Genomic DNA, 22,241 nt, shown 5'->3' with positions numbered 1-22,241 from the left:
GTTCCGCTCTCAGCGCGGCCGCCAGGGGGCGCCACGAACAGCCCAGCACCGCAGCGCCCCCTGCGGGAGGGACACTGAGGCGGGCGGAGCTTACGAGAAGGGGGCGGTGCCTACGGTGGGCGTGGTTTTCCGCGAAGGGGCGGGGCTTATTTTGTGGGCGTGGCTTACGGGAAGGGGTTGCGTGTAGTGGGCGTGGCTTAGAATAGGGCGGTGCCTGTGGTGGGCGTGGCTTAGAAATAGGGCGGAGCCTGTGGTGGGCGTGGCTTGTGGAAACTGACTGTAGTGGGCGGGGCTTGTAGGAAAGTGGGCGGGGCTTCGTGAAGGGGCGTGGCTACGCCGCCCCTCCTGACCCCTCCGCCCCGCCCCCCCTCAGCGCGGAGGCCGTGGGCGGTTCCCCTCCTCTCCCACTTCCGGTTTCTCCACGCTGACTTCCTCTTTTTTCCCCCCGCCGACTTCCGCTTTTCTCCACTTCCGGTCTCTCCGTGCTGACTCGGCCTTCCGGTGCGGACGGTGAGCGCTGCCGGGGGGCGGACGGGGGGGGGGGTGTGAGGCTTGTAGGCCTCGTGTAGGCCGCAACGCTTCGAGTCGGGCGGGATGGGGATGGAGGGGGGGAGGGGGGGCTGGGACACGTCCGCCATGTTAAATAGCGGCAATGAAGTGTTAATTAGGGCTGATGGGGTCACTAATGTAGTGCAGGGACGGCTGTGAGCTGCCATAGGGCGTTATAAGGGCACACAGGGGTCTGGCCATAAGGCGTTACAGTCATACACTGGTCTGTGTGGAGCAGCAGATGCTTCTTCCCTTCGTGATACCATTGAAAAGAGCTCGTGTATGGCTGCGTGTCAGTACCAGCCTTGTATGTGAGTATCAGCCCTGTATATCAATACCAGCCTTGTATGTGAATACCAGCCTTGTATATCAATACCAGCCTTGCCTATAGTTGCCCCCAGCCCTGTATGTGGGTACCAGCCTTATATGTCAATACCAGCCTTGTATGTGAATACCAGCCCTGTATGATACCAGCCTTATATGTGAATATCAGCCCTGGATGTGAATATCAGCCTTATATGTGGATACCAGCCCTGTATGTCAATACCAGCCTTATATGTGGATACCAGCCTTGTATGTGAATACCAGCCCTGTATGTCAGTACCAGCCCTGTATGTGGATACCAGCCTTGCCTATAGTTGCCCCCAGCCCTGTATGTCAATACCAGCCCTGTATGTGAATATCAGCCTTATATGTGAATACCAGCCTTGTATATCAATACCAGCCCTGTATGTGGATACCAGCCTTGCCTATAGTTGCCCCCAGCCCTGTATGTGGATATCAGCCCTGTATGTCAATACCAGCCTTGTATATCAATACCAGCCTTGCCTATAGTTGCCCCCAGCCCTGTATGTGGGTACCAGCCTTATATGTCAATACCAGCCTTGTATGTGAATACCAGCCCTGTATGATACCAGCCTTATATGTGAATATCAGCCCTGGATGTGAATATCAGCCTTATATGTGGATACCAGCCCTGTATGTCAATACCAGCCTTATATGTGGATACCAGCCTTGTATGTGAATACCAGCCCTGTATGTCAGTACCAGCCCTGTATGTGGATACCAGCCTTGCCTATAGTTGCCCCCAGCCCTGTATGTCAATACCAGCCCTGTATGTGAATATCAGCCTTATATGTGAATACCAGCCTTGTATATCAATACCAGCCCTGTATGTGGATACCAGCCTTGCCTATAGTTGCCCCCAGCCCTGTATGTGGATATCAGCCCTGTATGTCAATACCAGCCTTGTATATCAATACCAGCCTTGCCTATAGTTGCCCCCAGCCCTGTATATGGATACCAGCCTTATATGTGAATATCAGCCCTGTATGTGAATACCAGCCCTGTATGTGAATACCAGCCCTGTATGTGAATACCAGCCCTGTATGTGAATATCAGCCCTGTATGTGGATACCAGCTTTGTATGTGGATACCAGCCTTGTATATCAATACCAGCCCTGTATGTGGATACCAGCCTTGCCTATAGTTGCCCCCAGCCCTGTATGTGGATATCAGCCCTGTATGTCAATACCAGCCTTGTATATCAATACCAGCCTTGCCTATAGTTGCCCCCAGCCCTGTATATGGATACCAGCCTTATATGTGAATATCAGCCCTGTATGTGAATACCAGCCCTGTATGTGAATACCAGCCCTGTATGTGAATACCAGCCCTGTATGTGAATATCAGCCCTGTATGTGGATACCAGCTTTGTATGTGGATACCAGCCTTGTATATCAGTACCAGCCCTGTATGTGGATACCAGCCTTATATGTGAATATCAGCCCTGTATGTGAATACCAGCCTTGTATGTGGATACCAGCCTTGCCTATAGTTGCCCCCAGCCCTGTATGTGGGTACCAGCCTTATATGTGAATACCAGCCCTGTATGTCAATACCAGCCTTGCCTATAGTTGCCCCCAGCCCTGTATGTGGATACCAGCCCTATATGTGAATATCAGCCTTATATGTGAATACCAGCCCTATATGTGAATACCAGCCCTGTATGTGGATACCAGCCTTATATGTGAATATCAGCCCTGTATGTCAATACCAGCCCTGTATGTGGGTACCAGCCCTGTATGTCAATACCAGCCCTCTATGATACCAGCCTTATACGTGAATATCAGCCCTGTATGTGGGTACCAGCCCTGTATATCAATACCAGCCCTGTCTCTACCTGCCCCCGTTGTGTTCTCACTCTGCAGATGAAGCTCCTTCTCCTGGCTGTGTTTGCCCTCCTCCCCGTGGCTCTCTGTGAGGATGGTGCCAGGCTGTTGGCCTCCAAGTCCTTACTGAACAGATACGCTGTGGAGGGCAGAGACCTCACGCTGCAGTACAACATCTACAACGTGGGCTCCAGGTCAGCCGGCTGTGTGATCCTAGTGCTCTGTGTGTGTTTATGGAGGGTCTATGAGGGTCTATGAGGCTCTGTGAGGGTTTCTGGGCTCTTATCCTCCTCTCCCAGCTCAACACAACCCAACTGGGAGCTCAACACACAAAGGCTGAGCCCTTCAGTTTGCTCCCATCTTGTGTGTTGCTCCAGCCATTTGGCTGTCATGGAGCAGCGGCTCATCTATCTCATCTCATCTATCTCATCTCATCTATCTCATCTCATCTCATCTATCCCATCTATCTCATCTCATCTCTCATCTCATATCTCATCTCATATCTCATCTCATATCTCATCTCATATCTCATCTCATCTCATCTATCTCATATCTCATCTCATCTCATCTCGTGCTGCTCTTCTTCCCACCCACACGGGATCTTTTCTTTGCTTTGTGAGCATTTTCTTTGTGCCCAGTTCCCTTTTTCTTACACTTCTGCCCTCCTCTTCCCGCACTCTCCACGTAACACACCATCCCCAACCCCCTCCCCCCCATTCTCTTCTCTTTATGCCCTTTTTGTTCCATAAACCAGCTGCTGCATCACCTTCCATCCCTTCAGTCCTACAACACCTGGCCGCGATTCTCTTCTCAGCCCATTTTCCCTTTTCTCGTTGCATTTAGTGCTGCTTTAGATGTGGAGCTGTCGGATGATTCCTTCCCCCCGGAGGATTTCGGCATCGTCTCTGGGATGCTCAACGTCAAGTGGGACAGAATCGCTCCGTATCTTTTCACATATTGGACTTATTTTCTTTCCCAACCTTCAGTTTTGCCCCCTGAAACCCCCCCCAGTTCTCCCATCCTCCTTCAGTGTCACTGAAATGCCACCATGCCAGACCCCGGGTTGAGTTGTTGGCTGCAAACCTCCCCTCAAACAAACTAACTGACCCAAATCGGCATGTAGTTAATATGGTCGGGGGAAAAAGGGTTTGGTTGGTTCAGCTTTGAGTGGGTTCCTGTAACTACAGAGAACCCTTTTTATCCCCAACCCTTCTGTTCCTTCCTTTGGTACCGCTGTTATCGTTAACTCGTGGCCCTCAGAGCAAGCAACGTGTCCCACACTGTGGTTCTACGGCCCCTCAAAGCTGGATATTTCAACTTCACCTCTGCTACCATCACCTACCTGGCACAGGAGGGAGGACAGGTCGTGGTGAGTGACTCAGCTGCCTATGGGATCTCTCCCCACGCTGCCTTTCCGTATCCTGTTTGTTAGCGGATGGCCCTGCGGCCTTCAATCCACATGCTTTGCTGTGAGGAGGGCAGGTGGCGGATGCTATTTGTTTCCCTTTGCCTTTTTCAGGTGGGTTTCACGAGTGCTCCTGGGCAGGGAGGAATCCTGGCTCAGCGCGAGTTCGACAGGAGGTTCTCCCCTCACTTTGTGAGTATCTGGCAATCTGGGGATTGAAACTGTGCTGTGTTCAACCCCACACATCCATATCAGTTGTCTAGAAGGGCGTCGATGAACAGGAGGAATGGGTTTCATCCCAGCCACCTCCAGAAAGGAGCCCTGCAGGATTCTGACAGGAGGGAGGTGGATCTGATGATACCTGATGATCCAGATAGAGCTGCGTGCCATTTGTTTTCACTTGGAATGATTTCTTTCAGCTGGACTGGGCGGCTTTTGGTGTGATGACTTTGCCTTCCATCGGGATCCCGCTGCTGCTGTGGTACTCGAGCAAGAGAAAGTATGACACCCCCAAGACCAAAAAGAACTGAGGGTGACCCGGCACCCCCAGAGCTCAAAAGAGAGCAGAGAACAGCACGGAACAGCAGGTGTGTTTCAGCCCTGTTAATGGAAGGAGCCCCTGTTGGCTCTGCTGTGCTTTTTCCTGGTTTGGGGTTTTATTTTGTTGCTCTGGTGAGGGTTGAGGTGCGTGAAGGTACAAAGGATTTTGTAATAAAACGCCGTGAAAGAAGCCTGCTTTTCTGTTACTGGGAAGTGCTTCCAGGAGCAGCTGAGGGGGTTAGAAGATGGCAAAGTCGATCCATGCGTTATTCCAACAGTAAGAAGAACAGGAGAGGAGAAGCAGGGGAAGTGCAGGGAGCAGAATTGGCTCTGTGGGGTTCATTGCTCTCCCTGCAGGGCCGGTGCTTGGCACAAGCCCTGGGTTGCTGTTCAGTGCATCTTTGCTGTCAGCAAATCCCCCTATGGCTCTGGGTTGGACGTGGATCCTTGCTGTGAGTGAATCCCCCTATGGCTCTGGGTTGGACATGGATCCTTGCTGTGAGTGAATCCCCCTATGGCTCTGGGTTGGATGTGGGTTTGTGGTGTGATGAGGAGCGTTGCAGAGGGGCAGGATGAGGTGGGGAATGAGGAGCCTTTGGAGGCCTTTAGGGCACGTGGGGAAGCCTTGAATTCAGCCTAGAGTAAATGGAGGAGGCCTGGGAGTGCCCTGCAGTGCAGCAGGGGGTACTTGGAAGTGTCTGATGCAGCCTAGGGGACACCTGCAAGATCTGGGTATGCTCTGAGATGTCTTAAAGTGCACTGGGGGAGTCTGAGAAGCCTTGAAGTCATTTTGGAGCACACTGAGGAGCTTTGAGAGCTCTCGAGGATGCTGTGAAGTCAACAAAGCACAGAGAAGCAAAGACAGCAAGCAGGCAAAGCCCAGCGGCATTCGGCTCAGCTGAGGGCAAAGGAAACAGCAGAGCAGGAGGGTGCAGAGCTGAGCTTTCCTTCTGGCCTCCAGAGCTCATGCAGGGGATCTGGGGATCGGTGAAACTGATCTTTTATTGTGTTTTTCAAACAAAAATCATCACGCAGAGGGAAAAATCACAGCCACGTCGGCAGCAGGCAGTGCTAAGAGGGCAGATCTCCGCTCTAGCAGCTCTTGGCGTTGCAGTTTTACTATGTGTGTGATGAGGGGGAAAAAGGACAAATTGCCTTTTCCTTCTCCAAGAAGCAGTCGGTGGGTGCCTGTAAACCACCTCTAAAATCCTCCCACTGCACCCATAGAGACAGGAACTGATTCTTGCAGTCAGTGAACGATAGAAGCGTAGCGTCGGCGCTGGGACCGAAGATGGAGCCCTCCCCAAAGCAGGGAGGGGGTGGGACCTATATCTGTGGGTACGAGGTGGTCCTATATCTGTGGGTACGAGGCATAGCTGGCGATCCCGCAGTGGTTCGAGTGGTTTCTTGCCATGCGGATGTAACCCCCGTCACCGAAGCGTTCGCCCCAACTTTTGGGAGAGGAAACAAACCGAGGTTAGAAGAGTGGGAGAGGAAACTTAACAGAAGAGATTCCTTTTCTCTGCAAAGCATCAGCATGATCAGCACCCTGCTGGTTGTGATGTCTGCAAAGCATCAGTGTGATCAGCAGCCCGCTGGTTGTGATGTCTCTGCAAAGCATCAGTGCGATCAGCACCCCGCTGGTTGTGATGTCTGCAAAGCATCAGCGTGATCAGCACCCCGCTGGTTGTGATGTCTGCAAAGCATCAGCGTGATCAGCACCCCGCTGGTTGTGATGTCTGCAAAGCATCAGTGTGATCAGCACCCCGCTGGTTGTGATGTCTGCAAAGCATCAGTGTGATCAGCACCCCGCTGGCTGTGATGTCTGCAAAGCATCAGTGTGATCAGCACCCCGCTGGTTGTAATGTCTGCAAAGCATCAGTGTGATCAGCACCCCGCTAGTTGTGATGTCTCTGCCGCAGCCTTTTACAGGCAGCAATGAAATTGATCTGCAGCATTTTCATCAACCTCTGAACTCCAGATTCTGTCTCACGAGGGGAATTGGGAGGATGTGAGGTGTCCTAAAGGCATTTTGAGTCCCTTCTCACTGCTAGGAGGACGTCAGGGTGCTCTGACATGGCTGAGAATGAACCATAGGGAACAGCACGAGGACTGAATCCGACTTTCTAACACGACAGCCCCACTGTGCTCTGCATTCTGGCTGCCCTCCCCTCTGCTCTGTATGTACGTTGTGGTTGGACTCTGTGATATTTAAGCTCATTTCCGACTTGAGCAATGCTCTGGTTCTACAAACAACCAGGTGTTACCAGACCAGCGGATGAGGGGGAGGTTGCCCACGAGGAGCCCACCGCGCTCCCTTCTTCACCTGTTCTTCACCAGCCAGAAGTCCTTCTTGTTGAGGGTGCCGTAACCAACCACCAGCACGCCGTGGTTCACCTCCTGTGTGCAGAGCGGGTCGTCGTACACCCCTGCAAAGCAGCAGAGCTCAGAGGGAGCACAGTGTCAGCCCCCCCACACTCAGTGGGACCAATGCTGAGCAATGCCCCCATCTGAGCCCTAAGCCCCAATTTGCCCAATTCAGCCCAGATTTCAGTTCTATCAGCTTTACACGTAGAGATATGGGAGACAAAGCATGGCCACGGATCTGCATGGCCCCATGTGAAGGGGGAAGGGACGTACCTGACCGGTACAGGAAGAAGGTGGGCTGAGCTGCATCGATGGCGACAGAGATGGGTCCAACGTTGGCAACAGCATCTTTCAGGGCAGCTTCATCCGCATACGGCAGCTCCACATACTTGGAACACGTGGCAGCACGTGTGGAAACGTTATATTGGCACGTCCCGTTCTGGTGGGAACAAGAGGAAGGGGTGAAACCCACCAGGAGAACTCGAGACCTTCGGGTGCTTCAAGCCTTTTACCCTTCACCACCCCGTTCTTATTGCTTTTCTTTGACCATCGTTTTTCTGTACGTGGAATTACAGAGTAGATGGATGAAGCACAGAACCATGGGATCGTGGCAGAGTTGGGTCGGAAGAGGCCATAAAGGTCAGAGAACAGTGGGGTCGTGGAATGGTTGGGTTGGAACGGACCTCAAGGACTAAGAACCATGGGATCACAACACGGTTGGGTTGGAAGGGACCACAAAGACCGTAGAACCACGGAACCACTGATGGTTGGGTTCAAAGAGACCTTAAAGTCAGATTGTTTGGGTTGGAAGGGATCTTGAAGATCATGGAGCTCTGGAATCACAGCACAGTTGGGTTGGAAGGGGTCTTGAAGATCATGGAGCTCTGGAATCACAGCACGGTTGGGTTGGAAGGGACCTGAGAGACCATAGAGCCGTGGAGTTGTGTTGGAAGGAGCCGCTTCCCATCACATGGAGCAGCTGTCCCTTTGACCTCCTTCCACACGCCGTGTTTTGAAGCCACTGAGTCATTCCAGGTCATTCCAGGTCGTGTCTTTTGACATCCAGACTCCACGTTGGGACATTAATTTGCTCATGGCTCAGCAATGTGACGCAGCACGGGGACGGCATCGCTACGGGTGACTTATCAAAAGGCCACACAAATGTCCTTCACCGGAGGAATTGCCACCTCGCTTCTTTTCCCCCTTCCATGCTTCATTTGCTGTGCAGGAATGCTGCCTACCTGAGCCTTGTAGGGGTAGGATTCCTCCGAGTCGATCCCGTTGTTGTCTATGATGTACTGGAAAGCATTGGTCATGAAGCCCCCGCTGCAGCCCTTGTTGCCGTACATCACGGAGCAATCCACCAGGTTCTGAGCGCTCAGTGACAACAACTTCCCCGTCTTCAGCTTCATCTGCCCCTCCAGGGCTCCCACGGCGCTGAACGCCCAGCACGCCCCACAGGGACCCTACAAGAAACCCCCATTGGTGCTCAGCTTTGGGACCACGGGATGGGATGGGGAGAGCAGCCCACCTGGTTCTTCACGTCCGTCACGCAGCCCTTCTCCCTCCAGTCCACGGCATCTGGGGCTCCGCCGCGTCGGCGATACGTGGAGGTCTGGTTGTACCCATAGGGGACGCGGAGCCCCGTTAGGAGCGCGGCCACATCCTCACTGCTCTGGGGGGAGAAGCATCACCTCGTGACATCCCTCCCTCCGATAGGGCTTAATCAGAGCACACGGGGGCGGGTTTCCTTTGAGATGTGGCAGTTAAAGGTTTTTGGGGAGATCTGGGGGTTTTTCTTTCTATGGATATACGTGTGTTTAAGTTCCAAGCGTTCACTGGAATGGGCAAGAAATAGAACAGCTCGGATCCAGCAGCTCCGTGTCTCATGGAACCACCCCAGAGCCCCAGGGAATGGACTGGGTCCAATTTACACACACGTCATGGCCCGGACTGGGTCCACACACCACAAACCCTGCATTAAGAAGGAGATTTCCTCACACCCCATTGCCTCACGCGGGCAGTGTGGCATTGCGAGCCCATGGGAGGCCATGAGGAGAGGATGGGGTGAATCACAGAGTCATTAATGTTGGAAAAGACCTCCAAGATCCTCAGGTCCAACCATCAACACGCCACCACCAACAGAGAGTTGTGGAGTCGTTAAAGTTGGACAAGAGCACCGAGATGAGCATCCAACGCCGACCCACCCCCTATTCCCACTCACAGAACCACAAAGGTTGGACAGGACCACCAAGATGGACATCTAACCCCAACCCATTTCCTATTCCCACTTATAGAACCACAAAGGTTGGACAAGAGCACTGAGATGACCATCTAACCCCAACCCATTCCCTATTCCCACTGATAGAACCACAAAGGTTGGACAGGACCACCAAGATTGACATCTAACCTCAACCCATCCCCTATTCCCACTCATAGAACCACAAGCGTTGGAGAAGAGCTCCAAGATGGACATCTAACCCCAACCCATCCCCTATTCCCACTCATAGAACCACAAAGGTTGGACAGGACCACCAAGATGACCATCTAACCTCAACCCATCCCCTATTCCCACTTATAGAACCACAAAGGTTGGAGAAGAGCTCCAAGATGGACATCTAACCCAACCCATCCCCTATTCCCACTTATAGAACCACAAAGGTTGGACAGGACCACCAAGATGGACATCTAACCCCAACCCATTTCCTATTCCCACTTATAGAACCACAAAGGTTGGACAAGAGCTCCAAGATGACCATCCAACCCCAACCCATCCCCTATTCCCACTTATAGAACCACAAAGCTTGGAGAAGAGCTCCAAGATGACCATCTAACCCCAACCCATCCCCTATTCCCACTCATAGAACCACAAAGGTTGGAGGAGAGCTCCAAGATGACCATCCAACCCCAACCCATCCCCCTATTTCCCACTTATAGAACCACAAAGGTTGGACAAGAGCTCCAAGATGGACATCTAACCCCATCCCATCCCCCTATTTCCCACTCATAGAACCACAAAGGTTGGACAGGACCACCAAGATGACCATCTAACCCCAACCCATCCCCTATTCCCATGCATAGAACCACAAAGGTTGGAGAAGAGCTCCAAGATGACCATCCAACCCCACCCCATCCCCCTATTTCCCACTCACAGAACCATTAAGGCTGGAGAAGAGCTCCAAGACCCCCCAAGCCCAACCCACCCCCACCATTCACATCCCCCAGTGCCGTATCTCCACACTTCTTGGACCCCTTCACAGTGACCCCCACCCCGTCCATGGGCAGCCCACACCATTATGGCTTTCCCTTCCCCATCCATCCCACAGAGCCTTCTCACCATGTCCCCCATGTGGTTCATGCCCAGCTGGTAGGAGTGCAGCCCCATGGAGTGCTCCAGGTTGTGCAGCGTCACCAGCCGCAGGTTCTTCTCCCACGTCGCGCGGCGCTGCCTTTCCTCAGCCTAAAACCAAACCCAAACAGCCTAAAACCAACCCCAAACAGCCTAAAACCAACCCCAAACAACCAAAAACCAAACCCAAACAGCCTAAAACCGACCCCAAACAGCCTAAAACCGACCCCAAACAGCCTAAAACCAACCCCAAACAGCCTAAAACCAACCCCAAACAGCCCCAAACAGCCTAAAACCAAACTCAAACAGCCTAAAACCAACCCCAAACAGCCTAAAACCAACCCCAAACAGCCTAAAACCAACCCCAAACAGCCCCAAACAGCCTAAAACCAAACTCAAACAGCCTAAAACCAACCCCAAACAGCCTAAAACCAACCCCAAACAGCCTAAAACCAACCCCAAACAGCCTAAAACCAACCCCAAACAGCCCCAAACAGCCTAAAACCAACCCCAAACAGCCTAAAACCAACCCCAAACCCCCACAGTTCATCCTCTGTGCCCCCCCTGCCCCCCCCCACCCCACACCTGATGGCGATACTCCTTCCCATGGGTTTTCTTCCAGAGCTGCCAGTGCCAATCCAACGTAGGGTCGGGGTGTCCCATTACAGTCAATAGAGAGACCAGGACAGCGATGCAGCACAGCAGCTCCATGGTGCACAGCAGAGTTGGGCTGAGTGTGAGCAATGAGTGTGAACAGTGTGTGAGCAATGAGTGTGAGCACTGAGTGTGAGCAATGAGTGTGAACAGTGTGAGCAATGAGTGTGAGCAATGAGTGTGAGCAATGAATGTGAGCAATGAGTGTGAACAGAGTGTGAGCAATGAGTGTGAGCACTGAGTGTGAGCAATGAATGTGAGCAATGAATGTGAGCACTGAGTGTGAGCACTGAGTGTGAGCACTGAGTGTGAGCACTGAGTGTGAGCAATGAATGTGAGCACTGAGTGTGAGCACTGAGTGTGAGCAATGAGTGTGAGCACTGTGTGTGAGCACTGTGTGACGGAGCTGGTTTGGTGAGGGAGGAGCAGGTCGGGGTGTCATCACAGGGTGATGCCAACCAACCCCAACAGCCCTGGGATGGACTCAAAGGGCCCTCGGGGTTGGGGGGGAGGTTGGTTGGGTGTCACACAGAGGGGGGGGGAAACAGGGGGAGACAGAAGGGTGTCTGGACCCCATACACCCCACACACCCCATACACCCCATACAGCCCATACACCACATACAGCCCATACACCCCATACAGCCCATAGCACCCCCTAGCACCCCCATACACCCCATACACCCCATACACCCCATACACCCCATAGCACCCCATACAGATCATACACCCCATACAGCCCATACACCCCATACAGCCCATACACCCCATAGCACCCCATACACCCCATAGCACCCCATACAGCCCATACACCCCATACACCCCATAGCACCCCATACAGCTCAAACACCCCATACAGCCCATACACCCCATACACCCCATACAGCCCATAGCACCCCATAGCACCCCACACACCCCATACACCCCATACACCCCACACACCCCATACATCCCATACACCCCATACACCCCACACACCCCACACACCCCATAGCACCCCATACACCCCATACACCCCACACACCCCATACACCCCACACACCCCATAGCACCCCATACACCCCACACACCCCATAGCACCCCACACACCCCATACACCCCATACACCCCACACACCCCATAGCACCCCATAGCACCCCATACACCCCACACACCCCACACACCCCATACACCCCATACACCCCATAGCACCCCATAGCACCCCATACACCTCATACAGCCCATACACCCCATAGCACCCCATAGCACCCCATAGCACCCCATAGCACCCCACACACCCCACACACCCCATACACCCCATACAGCCCATACACCCCATACACCCCATACACCCCATACAGCCCATACAGCCCATACACCCCATACACCCCATACACCCCATACAGCCCATACACCCCATACACCCCATACACCCCATACAGCCCATACAGCCCATACACCACATACAGCCCATACAGCCCATACAGCCCATACACCCCATACAGCACATACACCCCATACACCCCATACAGCCCATACACCCCATAGCACCCCATACAGTCCATACAGCCCATACACCCCATACACCCCATACAGCCCACACACCCCATAGCACCCCATACACCCCATACACCCCATACAGCCCATACACCCCATACAGCCCATACAGCCCATACACCCCATACACCCCATACAGCCCATACAGCCCATACAGCCTATACAGCCTATACACCCCATAGCACCCCATACACCCCATACACCCCACACACCCCATACACCCCATACACCCCATACACCCCATACACCCCATACACCCCATAGCACCCCATACAGCCCATACACCCCATACACCCCATACACCCCATACAGCCCATACACCCCATACACCCCATACACCCCATACACCCCATACAGCACATACACCCCATAGCACCCCATACACCCCATAGCACCCCACACACCCCATACACCCCATACAGCCCACACACCCCATAGCACCCCATACACCCCATAGCACCCCACACACCCCACACACCCCACACACCCCACACACCCCATACAGCCCATACACCCCACACACCCCATACACCCCACACACCCCATACAGCCCATACACCCCACACACCCCATACACCCCCCCTTTTCCACCCACCCCCCCCCAGGAGGGTCTTTGCTGTCCCCCCACCCCCCATAACAGACCCAGTCCTCAGCCGGGGCTGCACCCCGAGCTCTGCTTTCACTTCCCCATCCAACTCTGCTCCCAGAGCTCCGCGCCTCCAACACGACCCACGACCCCCCTCAATACCTGGTAGTGGTGGTGGGGGGGGGGGGCACAATCAGCCTGTGTGGTTCAGCCGGGGGTCTCCAACGCCCCCCCAGCTCCCACCCACCGACGGCAGCGAATCACAGCGGCCCCCAAATGAGGAAACGCTCCGATTTCATTTTCACTTTGCTCACCCCGACCCACCCGCTGCCATTGGCGGAGCTGAGCCAATCCCCTTTTCCTTCCCCCCCCCCCCCCTCCATCTCTACTTGACCCAACTTGACCAAAATCACCTTTTTTGGCCCCAACGGAGCGAGGTCGCCCCCAAAGAACGTTTGGTGTCGATAAAGAGAGCGGGAGGGGAGAGCTTGGGGGGGTGGGGCCCATACACCCCACACAGCCCATACACCCCACACACCCCATACACCCCATACACCCCACACACCCCATACACCCCATACACCCCACACACCCCATACACCCCACACACCCCATACACCCCACACACCCCACACACCCCACACACCCCACACACCCCACACACCCCACACACCCCATACACCCCATACACCCCATACACCCCACACACCCCATACACCCCATACAGCCCATACACCCCATACACCCCACACAGCCCATACACCCCATACACCCCACACACCCCACACACCCCACACACCCCATACACCCCATACAGCCCATACACCCCATACAGCCCATACACCCCATACACCCCATACACCCCATACACCCCACACACCCCACACACCCCATACAGCCCATACACCCCATACACCCCACACAGCCCACACACCCCACACACCCCACACACCCCACACACCCCACACACCCCACACACCCCATACAGCCCATACACCCCACACACCCCACACACCCCACACACCCCACACACCCCATAGCACCCCATACACCCCATACACCCCACACACCCCATACAGCCCATACAGCCCACACACCCCACACACCCCATACACCCCACACACCCCATACACCCCACACACCCCACACACCCCACACACCCCACACACCCCATACACCCCACACACCCCACACACCCCATACACCCCACACACCCCACACACCCCACACACCCCATACACCCCACACACCCCACACACCCCACACACCCCATACAGCCCATACACCCCATACAGCCCATACACCCCATACACCTCATACAGCCCATACACCCCACACACCCCATACACCCCATACAGCCCATACACCCCACACACCCCACACAGCCCATACAGCCCATACACCCCATACACCCCATACAGCCCACACACCCCACACACCCCATACACCCCATACACCCCACACACCCCACACACCCCACACACCCCACACACCCCACACACCCCACACACCCCACACACCCCACACACCCCATACACCCCACACACCCCACACACCCCATACACCCCACACACCCCACAGCAACTGGAGGCTGTTGGAGCCCCCCACCCACCCATCACCACCCAGAACCCCCCCCCCCACCTTCACCTCCTGCCCACCCCATAACAAACAGACCCTCCACCTTCAGACCTTTCTCCCCATCCACGTTTATTAATCCCCCCCAAGGGACGCAGAGATGAGATGATGTGTGTGTAGGTGGGGGGGGGGGGTTTCCAGCCCCCCCCCCCATCAGCCCCACTGGTGATGTCAGCCCCTATATCGGCCCCTCTCACATCCTGGGGAAGCTGGCCAGGTTGGCGATGCCGCAGGCGTTGTCCATGTTACGGGCCAGCAGCACGTAGCCCTTATTGCCCCACTCCGTGCCCCAGCTGGGAAACAGGGGGATGCGGCATCAGCCAATGCTTCAGCCAGGGATGGGTGGGAGGGGGAGTATGGGGTGGGAAGGGGTGTATGGGGTGGGAGGGGGGTGTATGGGGCGGGAGGGAGGAGTATGGGGCAGGGAGGGGGCTGTATGGTGTGGGAGGGGGATGTATGGAGTGGCTGGGGGGGTATGGGGCGAGTGGGGGGTGTATGGGGTGGAAGGAGGGGTGTGTGGGGAGGGTGGGGGTCTATGGGGTGGAAGGGGAGTGTATGGGGTGGGAGGGGGTGTATGGGGCGGGTGGGGGGTGTATGGGGTGGGAGGAGGCTGTATGGGGTGGGAGAGGGGGTATATAGGGTGAGAAGGGGGGTATGGGGCGAGTGGGGGGTGTATGGGGAGGGTGGGGGGTGTATGGGGAGGGAGGGGGTGTATGGGGTGGAAGAGGGGGTGTATAGGGTGGGAAGGGGTGTATGGGGCGAGTGGGGGGTGTATGGGGTGGGAAGGGGGGGTGTATGGGGTGGGAAGGAGGTCTATGGGATGGGTGGGGGGTCTATGGGGTGGGTGGGGGGTGTATGGGGTGGGAGGGGGGTGTATGGGGTGGGAGGGGGGTGTATGGGGAGGGAAGGGCTGTATGGGGTGGGAGGGGGTCTATGGGGCGGGAGGGGAGTGTATGGGGAGGGAGGAGGCTGTATGGGGTGGGAGAGGGGGTATATAGGGTGGGAAGGGGGGTATGGGACGAGTGGGGGGTGTATGGGGAGGGTGGGGGGTGTATGGGGAGGGAGGGGTCTATGGGGCGAGTGGGGGGTCTATGGGGTGGGTAGGGGGAGTGTATGGGGAGGGAAGGGGTATATGGGGAGGGAAGGGGGTGTATGGGGCGAGTGGGGGGTGTATGGGGAGGGAGGGGGTGTATGGGGTGGGAAGGGGTGTATGGGGAGAGTGGGGGGTGTATGGGGGGGGAGGGAGGGGGTGTATGGGGTGGGTAGGGAGTGTATGGGGAGGGAGGGGGGTGTATGAGGAGGGAGGGGGTATATGGGGTGGAAGGGGGGTGTATGGGGCGAGTGGGGGGTGTATGGGTTGGGTGGGGGTGTATGGGGAGGGAGGGGGGTATAAGGGGTGGGAGGGGGTGTATGGGGTGGGAAGGGGTCTATGGGGCAAGTGGGGGTCTATGGGGTGAGTGGGGGTCTATGGGGTGGGAGGGGGGTGTATGAGGCGGGTAGGAGGAATGTATGGGGCGAGTGGGGGGTGTATGGGGTTGCAGGGAGGATCTATGGGGTGGGGTGGTCCCGTTCCACACACCTGTTCTTGATGATCCAGTGCTTGTTGCCCTTCTGTGCTCCGTACCCCACCACCAGCACCGCGTGGTTGATGTTCTCTGCGTTGCAGCTGCTGTCGTAATACACACCTATGGGGGGACGGGGGGGTCTGTGCCTCAGTTTCCCCTGCTGCCCCCCCCCACCATTGGGGTCCCCCCCCACCATTGGGGTCCCCCCCTCACCTCGGCTGTAGAACTGGAAGGAGGGCAGGCTGGCATCGATGCCCACCGAGACGGGCCCAACTCGAGCCACCGCGCGCTTCAAAGCCGCCTCGTTCCCCTGCGGGATCTCGCGGTATCCGCGGCATTTCGCTGCCTTCCCAATGGGGCTGTACATGCAGCTCTCGTCCTACAAAGGACACATAGAATGAACCACCGGGATGGGGATTAGAAAGGGAGGGGGGGGACCCTATGGGGTGACACTATGGGGTGGTGACCCTATGGGGTGACCCTATGGGGTGACCTTATGGGGTGGTGACCCTATGGGGTGGTCCTATGGGGTGGTGACCCTACGGGGTGACCTTATGGGATGGTGACCCTATGGGATGACCCTATGGGGTGGTGACCCTACGGGGTGACCTTATGGGATGGTGACCCTATGCTGTGGTGACCCTATGGGGTGATCTTATGGGGTGGTGACCCTATGGGGTGACAACCCTATGGGGTGATGACCCTATGGGGTGACCGTATGGGGTGGTGACCCTACGGGGTAGTGACCCTATGGGGTGACCTTATGGGGTGGTGACCCTATGGGGTGATCTTATGGGGTGGTGACCCTATGGGATGACCCTATGGGGTGGTGACCCTGTGGGGTGACCTTATGGGGTGGTGACCCTACAGGGCAGCCCTATGGGGTGGTGACCCTATGGGGTGATCTTATGGGGTGGTGACCCTATGGGGTGACCGTATGGGGTGGTGACCCTATGGGGTGATCTTATGGGGTGACGACCCTATGGGGTGACCCTGTGGGGTGGTGACCCTATGGGGTGACCTTATGGGGTGGCAACCCTATGGGGTGGTGACCCTGTGGGGTGACCTTATGGGGTGGTGACCCTATGGGATGACCCTATGGGGTGACCCTACGGGGTGACTCTATGGGGTGACCTTATGGGGTGGTGAACCTATGGGGTGACCCTATGGGGTGGTGACCCTATAGGGTGATCTTATGGGGTGGTGACCCTATGGGGTGGTCCTATGGGGTGGTGACCCTATGGGGTGATCTTATGGGGTGGTGACCCTATGGGATGACCCTATGGGGTGGTGACCCTGCAGGGTGACAACCCTACGGGGTGACAACCCTATGGGGTGACCCTATGGGGTGGTAACTCTACGGGGTGACCTTATGGGGTGGTGATCTTATGGGATGGTGACCCTATAGGGTGACCCTATGGGGTGGTGACCCTAAGGGGTAGTGACCTTACGGGGTGATCTTATGGGGTGGTGACCCTATTGGGTGACCTTATGGGGTAGTGACCCTACGGGGTGGTGACCCTACAGGGTGGCCCTATGGGGTGGTGACCCTATGGGGTGACCCTATGGGGTGACCTTATGGGGTGGCGACCCAATGGGGTGGTGACCCTACGGGGTGACCTTATGGGGTGGCGACCCTATAGGGTGACCCTATGGGGTGGTGGTGACCCCATAGGCTGCCCCCCCCGTACCTGCCCAATGTAGGGGTACGAGTCCTCCGAGTCGATGCCGTGGTTCAGGCGGACGTACTCGAAGGCGTTGGTCATGTACCCCCCCCCGCAGCCGTCGTTGTTGGACACACAATCCACCAGGTTCTGGGGGCTGAGGGGCAGCAGTTTCCCGGTCCGACGTTTCAGCTGCCCCTCCAAAGCCCCCACCGAGCTGAAAGCCCAACACGACCCGCACTGACCCTATGGGGAGGGACGGGGGGCAGGGTGACGCCGTGGGCTGCGATAGGGGGGGACACCACCCAACGCGGACCCCAACCCCCCCCCACGATGGCCCAGCTCTCACCTGGTTCTTAACGGGGGTCACGTAGCCCTTCCGCCTCCAATCCACAGCTGGGGGGGCTCTGTCGGTCCAGTCGGGGACGTACAAGGTGCCATTGGGGCGAGGGCGGCTCCGAGGGACCCTCAGCCCCGTCATCGTCCTCACCACCTCCTCACTGGTCTGGGGGGCAGAATGGGGGGGGGGTGGGGGGGCAGCCCTGGGGCTCAGCAGCACCCAAGGGGCCATGGCTGCCCCCATTGCTACCCCTGCCAGCCCTATGGCTGCCCCCATTGCCATCCCTGCCAGCCCTATGGCTGTCCCCATTGCCATCCCTGCCAGCCCTATGGCTGTCCCCATTGCCATCCCTGCCAGCCCTATGGCTGTCCCCATTGCCATCCCTGCCAGCCCTATGGCTGTCCCCACGGCTGCCATCCCCCACCATCCCCACCATCCCCCATTGCTGCCCCCATCACAGTCCCCACTGTTATTCCAACCAGCATCCCCCACTGCTGCCCCCTGTCCCCATTGCTGCCCCCATTGCTGCCCCCTGTCCCCATTGCTGCCCCCATTGCTGCCCCCTGTCCCCATTGCTGCCCCCATTGCTGCCCCCTGCCCCCATTGCTGCCCCCATTGCTGCCCCCATTGCTGCCCCCATTGCTGCCCCCATTGCTGCCCCCTGTCTCCATTGCTGCCCCCATTGCTGTCCCCATTGCTGCCCCCTGCCCCCATTGCTGCCCCCTGTCCCCATTGCTGCCCCCATTGCTGTCCCCCATTGCTGCCCCCTGCCCCCATTGCTGTCCCCCATTGCTGTCCCCCATTGCTGCCCCCTGCCCCCATTGCTGTCCCCCATTGCTGCCCCCATTGCTGTCCCCCATTGCTGCCCCATCCCCATTGCTGCCCCCATTGCTGCCCCCTGTCCCCATTGCTGCCCCCATTGCTGCCCCGTCCCCATTGCTGCCCCGTCCCCATTGCTGCCCCGTCCCCATTGCTGCCCCGTCCCCATTGCTGCCCCCATTGCTGCCCCCATTGCTGCCCCCATTGCTGCCCCGTCCCCATTGCTGTCCCAATTGCTGCCCCCTGCCCCCATTGCTGCCCCCATTGCTGCCCCCATTGCTGCCCCCATTGCTGCCCCCATTGCTGCCCCCTGTCCCCATTGCTGCCCCCATTCCTGCCCCCTGTCCCCATTGCTGCCCCCATTCCTGCCCCCTGCCCCCATTCCTGTCCCCATTGCTGCCCCCTACCCCCATTGCTGCCCCCTGTCCCCATTGCTGCCCCCATTGCTGCCCCCTACCCCCATTGCTGCCCCCTGCCCCCATTGCTGCCCCCTGCCCCCATTGCTGCCCCCATTGCTGCCCCCATTGCTGCCCCCATTGCTGCCCCCTGTCCCCATTGCTGTCCCCATTGCTGCCCCCTGCCCCCATTGCTGTCCCCCATTGCTGCCCCCTGTCCCCATTGCTGTCCCCATTGCTGCCCCCATTGCTGCCCCCTGTCCCCATTGCTGTCCCCATTGCTGTCCCCATTGCTGCCCCGTCCCCATTGCTGCCCCCTGTCCCCATTGCTGTCCCCATTGCTGTCCCCATTGCTGCCCCCATTGCTGCCCCCTGTCCCCATTGCTGTCCCCATTGCTGTCCCCATTGCTGCCCCGTCCCCATTGCTGCACCCTGCCCCCATTGCTGCACCCTGCCCCCATTGCTGTCCCCATTGCTGCCCCCATTGCTGCCCCCTGTCCCTATTGCTGCCCCCATTGCTGTCCCCATTGCTGCCCCCATTGCTGCCCCCTGCCCCCATTGCTGCCCCCATTGCTGCCCCCATTGCTGCCCCCTGTCCTCATTGCTGCCCCCATTGCTGCCCCCATTGCTGCCCCATCCCCATTGCTGCCCCCATTGCTGCCCCAACTACCATCCCCACCACTGCCCCAATTGGCCCCATTGCTTTTCCCACTGCTGCCCCACTGTTTTCCCATCCCCATCCCCATTGCTACCACCCCCCCCCACCCCCATCACTGCCCCCACAACCCCCATCGCTGCCCCCCCTGCCCCCCACCCCCTGCCCCCATTGCAGCCCCCCATATCCCCCCCAACTGACCATATCCCCCAGCTGGTTCATGGCCAGCTGGAAGGAATGCCTTCCCATTGCGTGCTCCGCGTTGTGCCCATTGATGTACTTCAGGTTCTTCTCCCATATCAACCTCCGGCTCGTTTCATCCTCCTGCCCCCACAGAATGGGATCAGATGGTGCTGGGACAGACAGACACCCACCCTCCTCCCCCCAGTTCAGACCCCATTGCCCCCCCCCAGCCCCACACCTTGTTGTTGTATTGCTTGTTGTACGTCCTCTTCCAAAGGTCCCATTGTGCATCCAGCTCCGGCTCGGGGCGCAGCCGTGCTACGGCCATAGGGAGCAGCAGCGCCAGCAGGGCTGGCCAACGTGGCCTGGGGGGGCAGCAGGATGAGGATGGGAGTGGGATGGGGGGGGTCTGAGCCCAGCAGTGCTGGGAATGGGGCAGGGGGCAGCACTGTGTGCACCCCACAGCGCCAGGGAGCGGGACCCCATGTGGGCACAGAGCCTGCAGCAATATAAGGGACCCTCAGCACCCCCCCACTATAGGGACCAGGATCCCCCCCCCCCCCCACACACACACACACAGTCAGATTTGGGGACCCTGAGCCCCCCCCCCAAAACACACACAGCCAGATGTGGGCTGGGCCCAACCGGCTGCATGCAAACATCCCATGATCGGGGACAGCTGGTTCCTATTAGAGCTCTGCTGTAACCCACAGCAGGATCCCATGGCTGGGCTGGGGGGGGGACACCAGGAGTCCCTCCTACTTCAACCCCCCCACCCCCCCCAATACCCACAGCCCCCAGCACAGACAGCACCGCAGCCCCCAGCCCCACTCTGTGCCTCAGTTTCCCCTCCCCAACCCCAAACAGCTCCGGGTGCTGCTCTATTGCCCACAGTCCCAGCCCCTTCCCTGGGGGATAAGGGGAATGGGGGGGGGGCATAGGAGGGGATAAGGGGGCGGTTGTGGGGCCATAGCAGCCCCCCCACCTCACCGCAGCAGCATCTCAGTGTCGGTGATGGAACAGCAGCTCGGGTGGGTCGGAGCCGCTTCCCTGGCTCTTTTATGGCGTCGGATTGAGGAAGTGTGGAGGCAGCTGGAAAATGTTGGCAGTGGGATCCCATAGCAGAGCAGGGAGGGAGGAGACTGGGAAGGGGGGGGGGAAACAGCCAACCCCCCCCCCCCCTTATCCTACAGTGCTTTCACATGATGCTGCTGTGGGGTGAGTCACCCCATGGCGGGGAACCCCAATGGGTCACCAACACTGCACGGGGGCAGCGCTGCCCATAGGCGGCTTTGGGGGGCCTTGGGGTGGGGGGGTGAGATGGGGGTCCAGGCAGCAGCTTTGGGGTTGGGGGGGGGGGAAAAGTGGATGGTGCCTCCTTCACACACCCCCCACTGCCCTAATGGGGGGGTCACACGCTGCGGTCGCCCCCCACCCAGCCCCTTTCCTCACAGACAGGGGATGAAGAGACCCAGTGTGGGGGGGGGGGCAGACAGATGGACCCCCCCCATCCCAGCCCCTGTCTGAGCCGTTCCTCCATCAGGGCTGAGGAGCAGCACTGAGTCAGCCCAGCACGAGGCTCTGACTGCGCCACGCGTGACCACGGGGTGACAAAGTGGGGGGGGGGGCACACACAGGGGGTCCCACTGAGCCCAGGGTGGGGGGGGGGCACAGAGATAGGAAGGGCTGAGAGCACCCAGAGCTTTAAGGGGCTTCAGCTCCCCAACACGAGGAGGAGGAAGAGCTCAATGGGGGTCCCCATGGCAGCAATGGGAGCCTCGAGGCCTTCCTCACCCTGTTGTGAGCACTGAGGATGACCCCCCCCCAAC

At 57.6% G+C, this 22,241-nt stretch overlaps 3 protein-coding genes across 7 annotated transcripts; 1 reads left to right on the top strand and 2 right to left on the bottom strand.

Annotated features, from left to right (window-relative positions):
* The first annotated feature begins 374 nt into the window (after positions 1-374).
* On the top strand, positions 375-4,856 carry SSR2 (signal sequence receptor subunit 2). Of its 3 annotated transcripts, none has more exons than XM_072358716.1 (6): positions 375-510; positions 2,760-2,914; positions 3,564-3,662; positions 3,981-4,089; positions 4,240-4,317; positions 4,545-4,856. In XM_072358716.1, the coding sequence occupies exons 2-6, from the start codon at positions 2,760-2,762 to the stop codon at positions 4,653-4,655; spliced, it is 552 nt and encodes a 183-aa protein (XP_072214817.1). In that variant the 5' UTR covers positions 375-510; the 3' UTR covers positions 4,656-4,856. The 3 variants fall into 3 exon arrangements, with proteins under 3 accessions (XP_072214817.1, XP_072214819.1, XP_072214818.1); XM_072358718.1 differs by having other exon boundaries at positions 394-501; XM_072358717.1 differs by having other exon boundaries at positions 501-860.
* Positions 4,857-5,650: 794 nt separating this feature from the next.
* On the bottom strand, positions 5,651-13,448 carry CTSS (cathepsin S). 3 transcript variants are annotated; one of them, XM_072358676.1, is made up of 8 exons: positions 13,319-13,448; positions 10,967-11,111; positions 10,370-10,492; positions 8,564-8,707; positions 8,274-8,498; positions 7,306-7,471; positions 6,992-7,094; positions 5,651-6,116 (listed from the first exon to the last, which is right to left on the bottom strand). In XM_072358676.1, exons 2-8 carry the CDS (start codon positions 11,090-11,092, stop codon positions 6,017-6,019), a joined length of 987 nt encoding a protein of 328 aa, XP_072214777.1. In that variant the 5' UTR covers positions 11,093-11,111; positions 13,319-13,448; the 3' UTR covers positions 5,651-6,016. The 3 variants fall into 3 exon arrangements, with proteins under 3 accessions (XP_072214777.1, XP_072214778.1, XP_072214779.1); XM_072358677.1 differs by having other exon boundaries at positions 10,967-11,441; positions 13,319-13,430; XM_072358678.1 differs by lacking the exon at positions 13,319-13,448 and adding an exon at positions 13,213-13,231.
* A 1,394-nt stretch (positions 13,449-14,842) lies between these two features.
* CTSK (cathepsin K) lies at positions 14,843-21,538 on the bottom strand. The gene is made up of 8 exons (XM_072358633.1): positions 21,403-21,538; positions 20,651-20,777; positions 20,431-20,553; positions 18,370-18,525; positions 18,048-18,266; positions 16,570-16,735; positions 16,371-16,476; positions 14,843-15,084 (listed from the first exon to the last, which is right to left on the bottom strand). The coding sequence occupies exons 1-8, from the start codon at positions 21,411-21,413 to the stop codon at positions 14,985-14,987; spliced, it is 1,008 nt and encodes a 335-aa protein (XP_072214734.1). The 5' UTR covers positions 21,414-21,538; the 3' UTR covers positions 14,843-14,984.
* Positions 21,539-22,241: the final 703 nt, after the last annotated feature.

Source organism: Excalfactoria chinensis, chromosome 32 (assembly GCF_039878825.1).
Source record: "Excalfactoria chinensis isolate bCotChi1 chromosome 32, bCotChi1.hap2, whole genome shotgun sequence".
In the NCBI taxonomy this organism is placed as follows: domain Eukaryota; kingdom Metazoa; phylum Chordata; class Aves; order Galliformes; family Phasianidae; genus Excalfactoria; species Excalfactoria chinensis.
The sequence above is the reverse complement of the archived record's forward strand: the minus strand, read 5'-3'. Positions and strand labels throughout refer to the sequence as shown.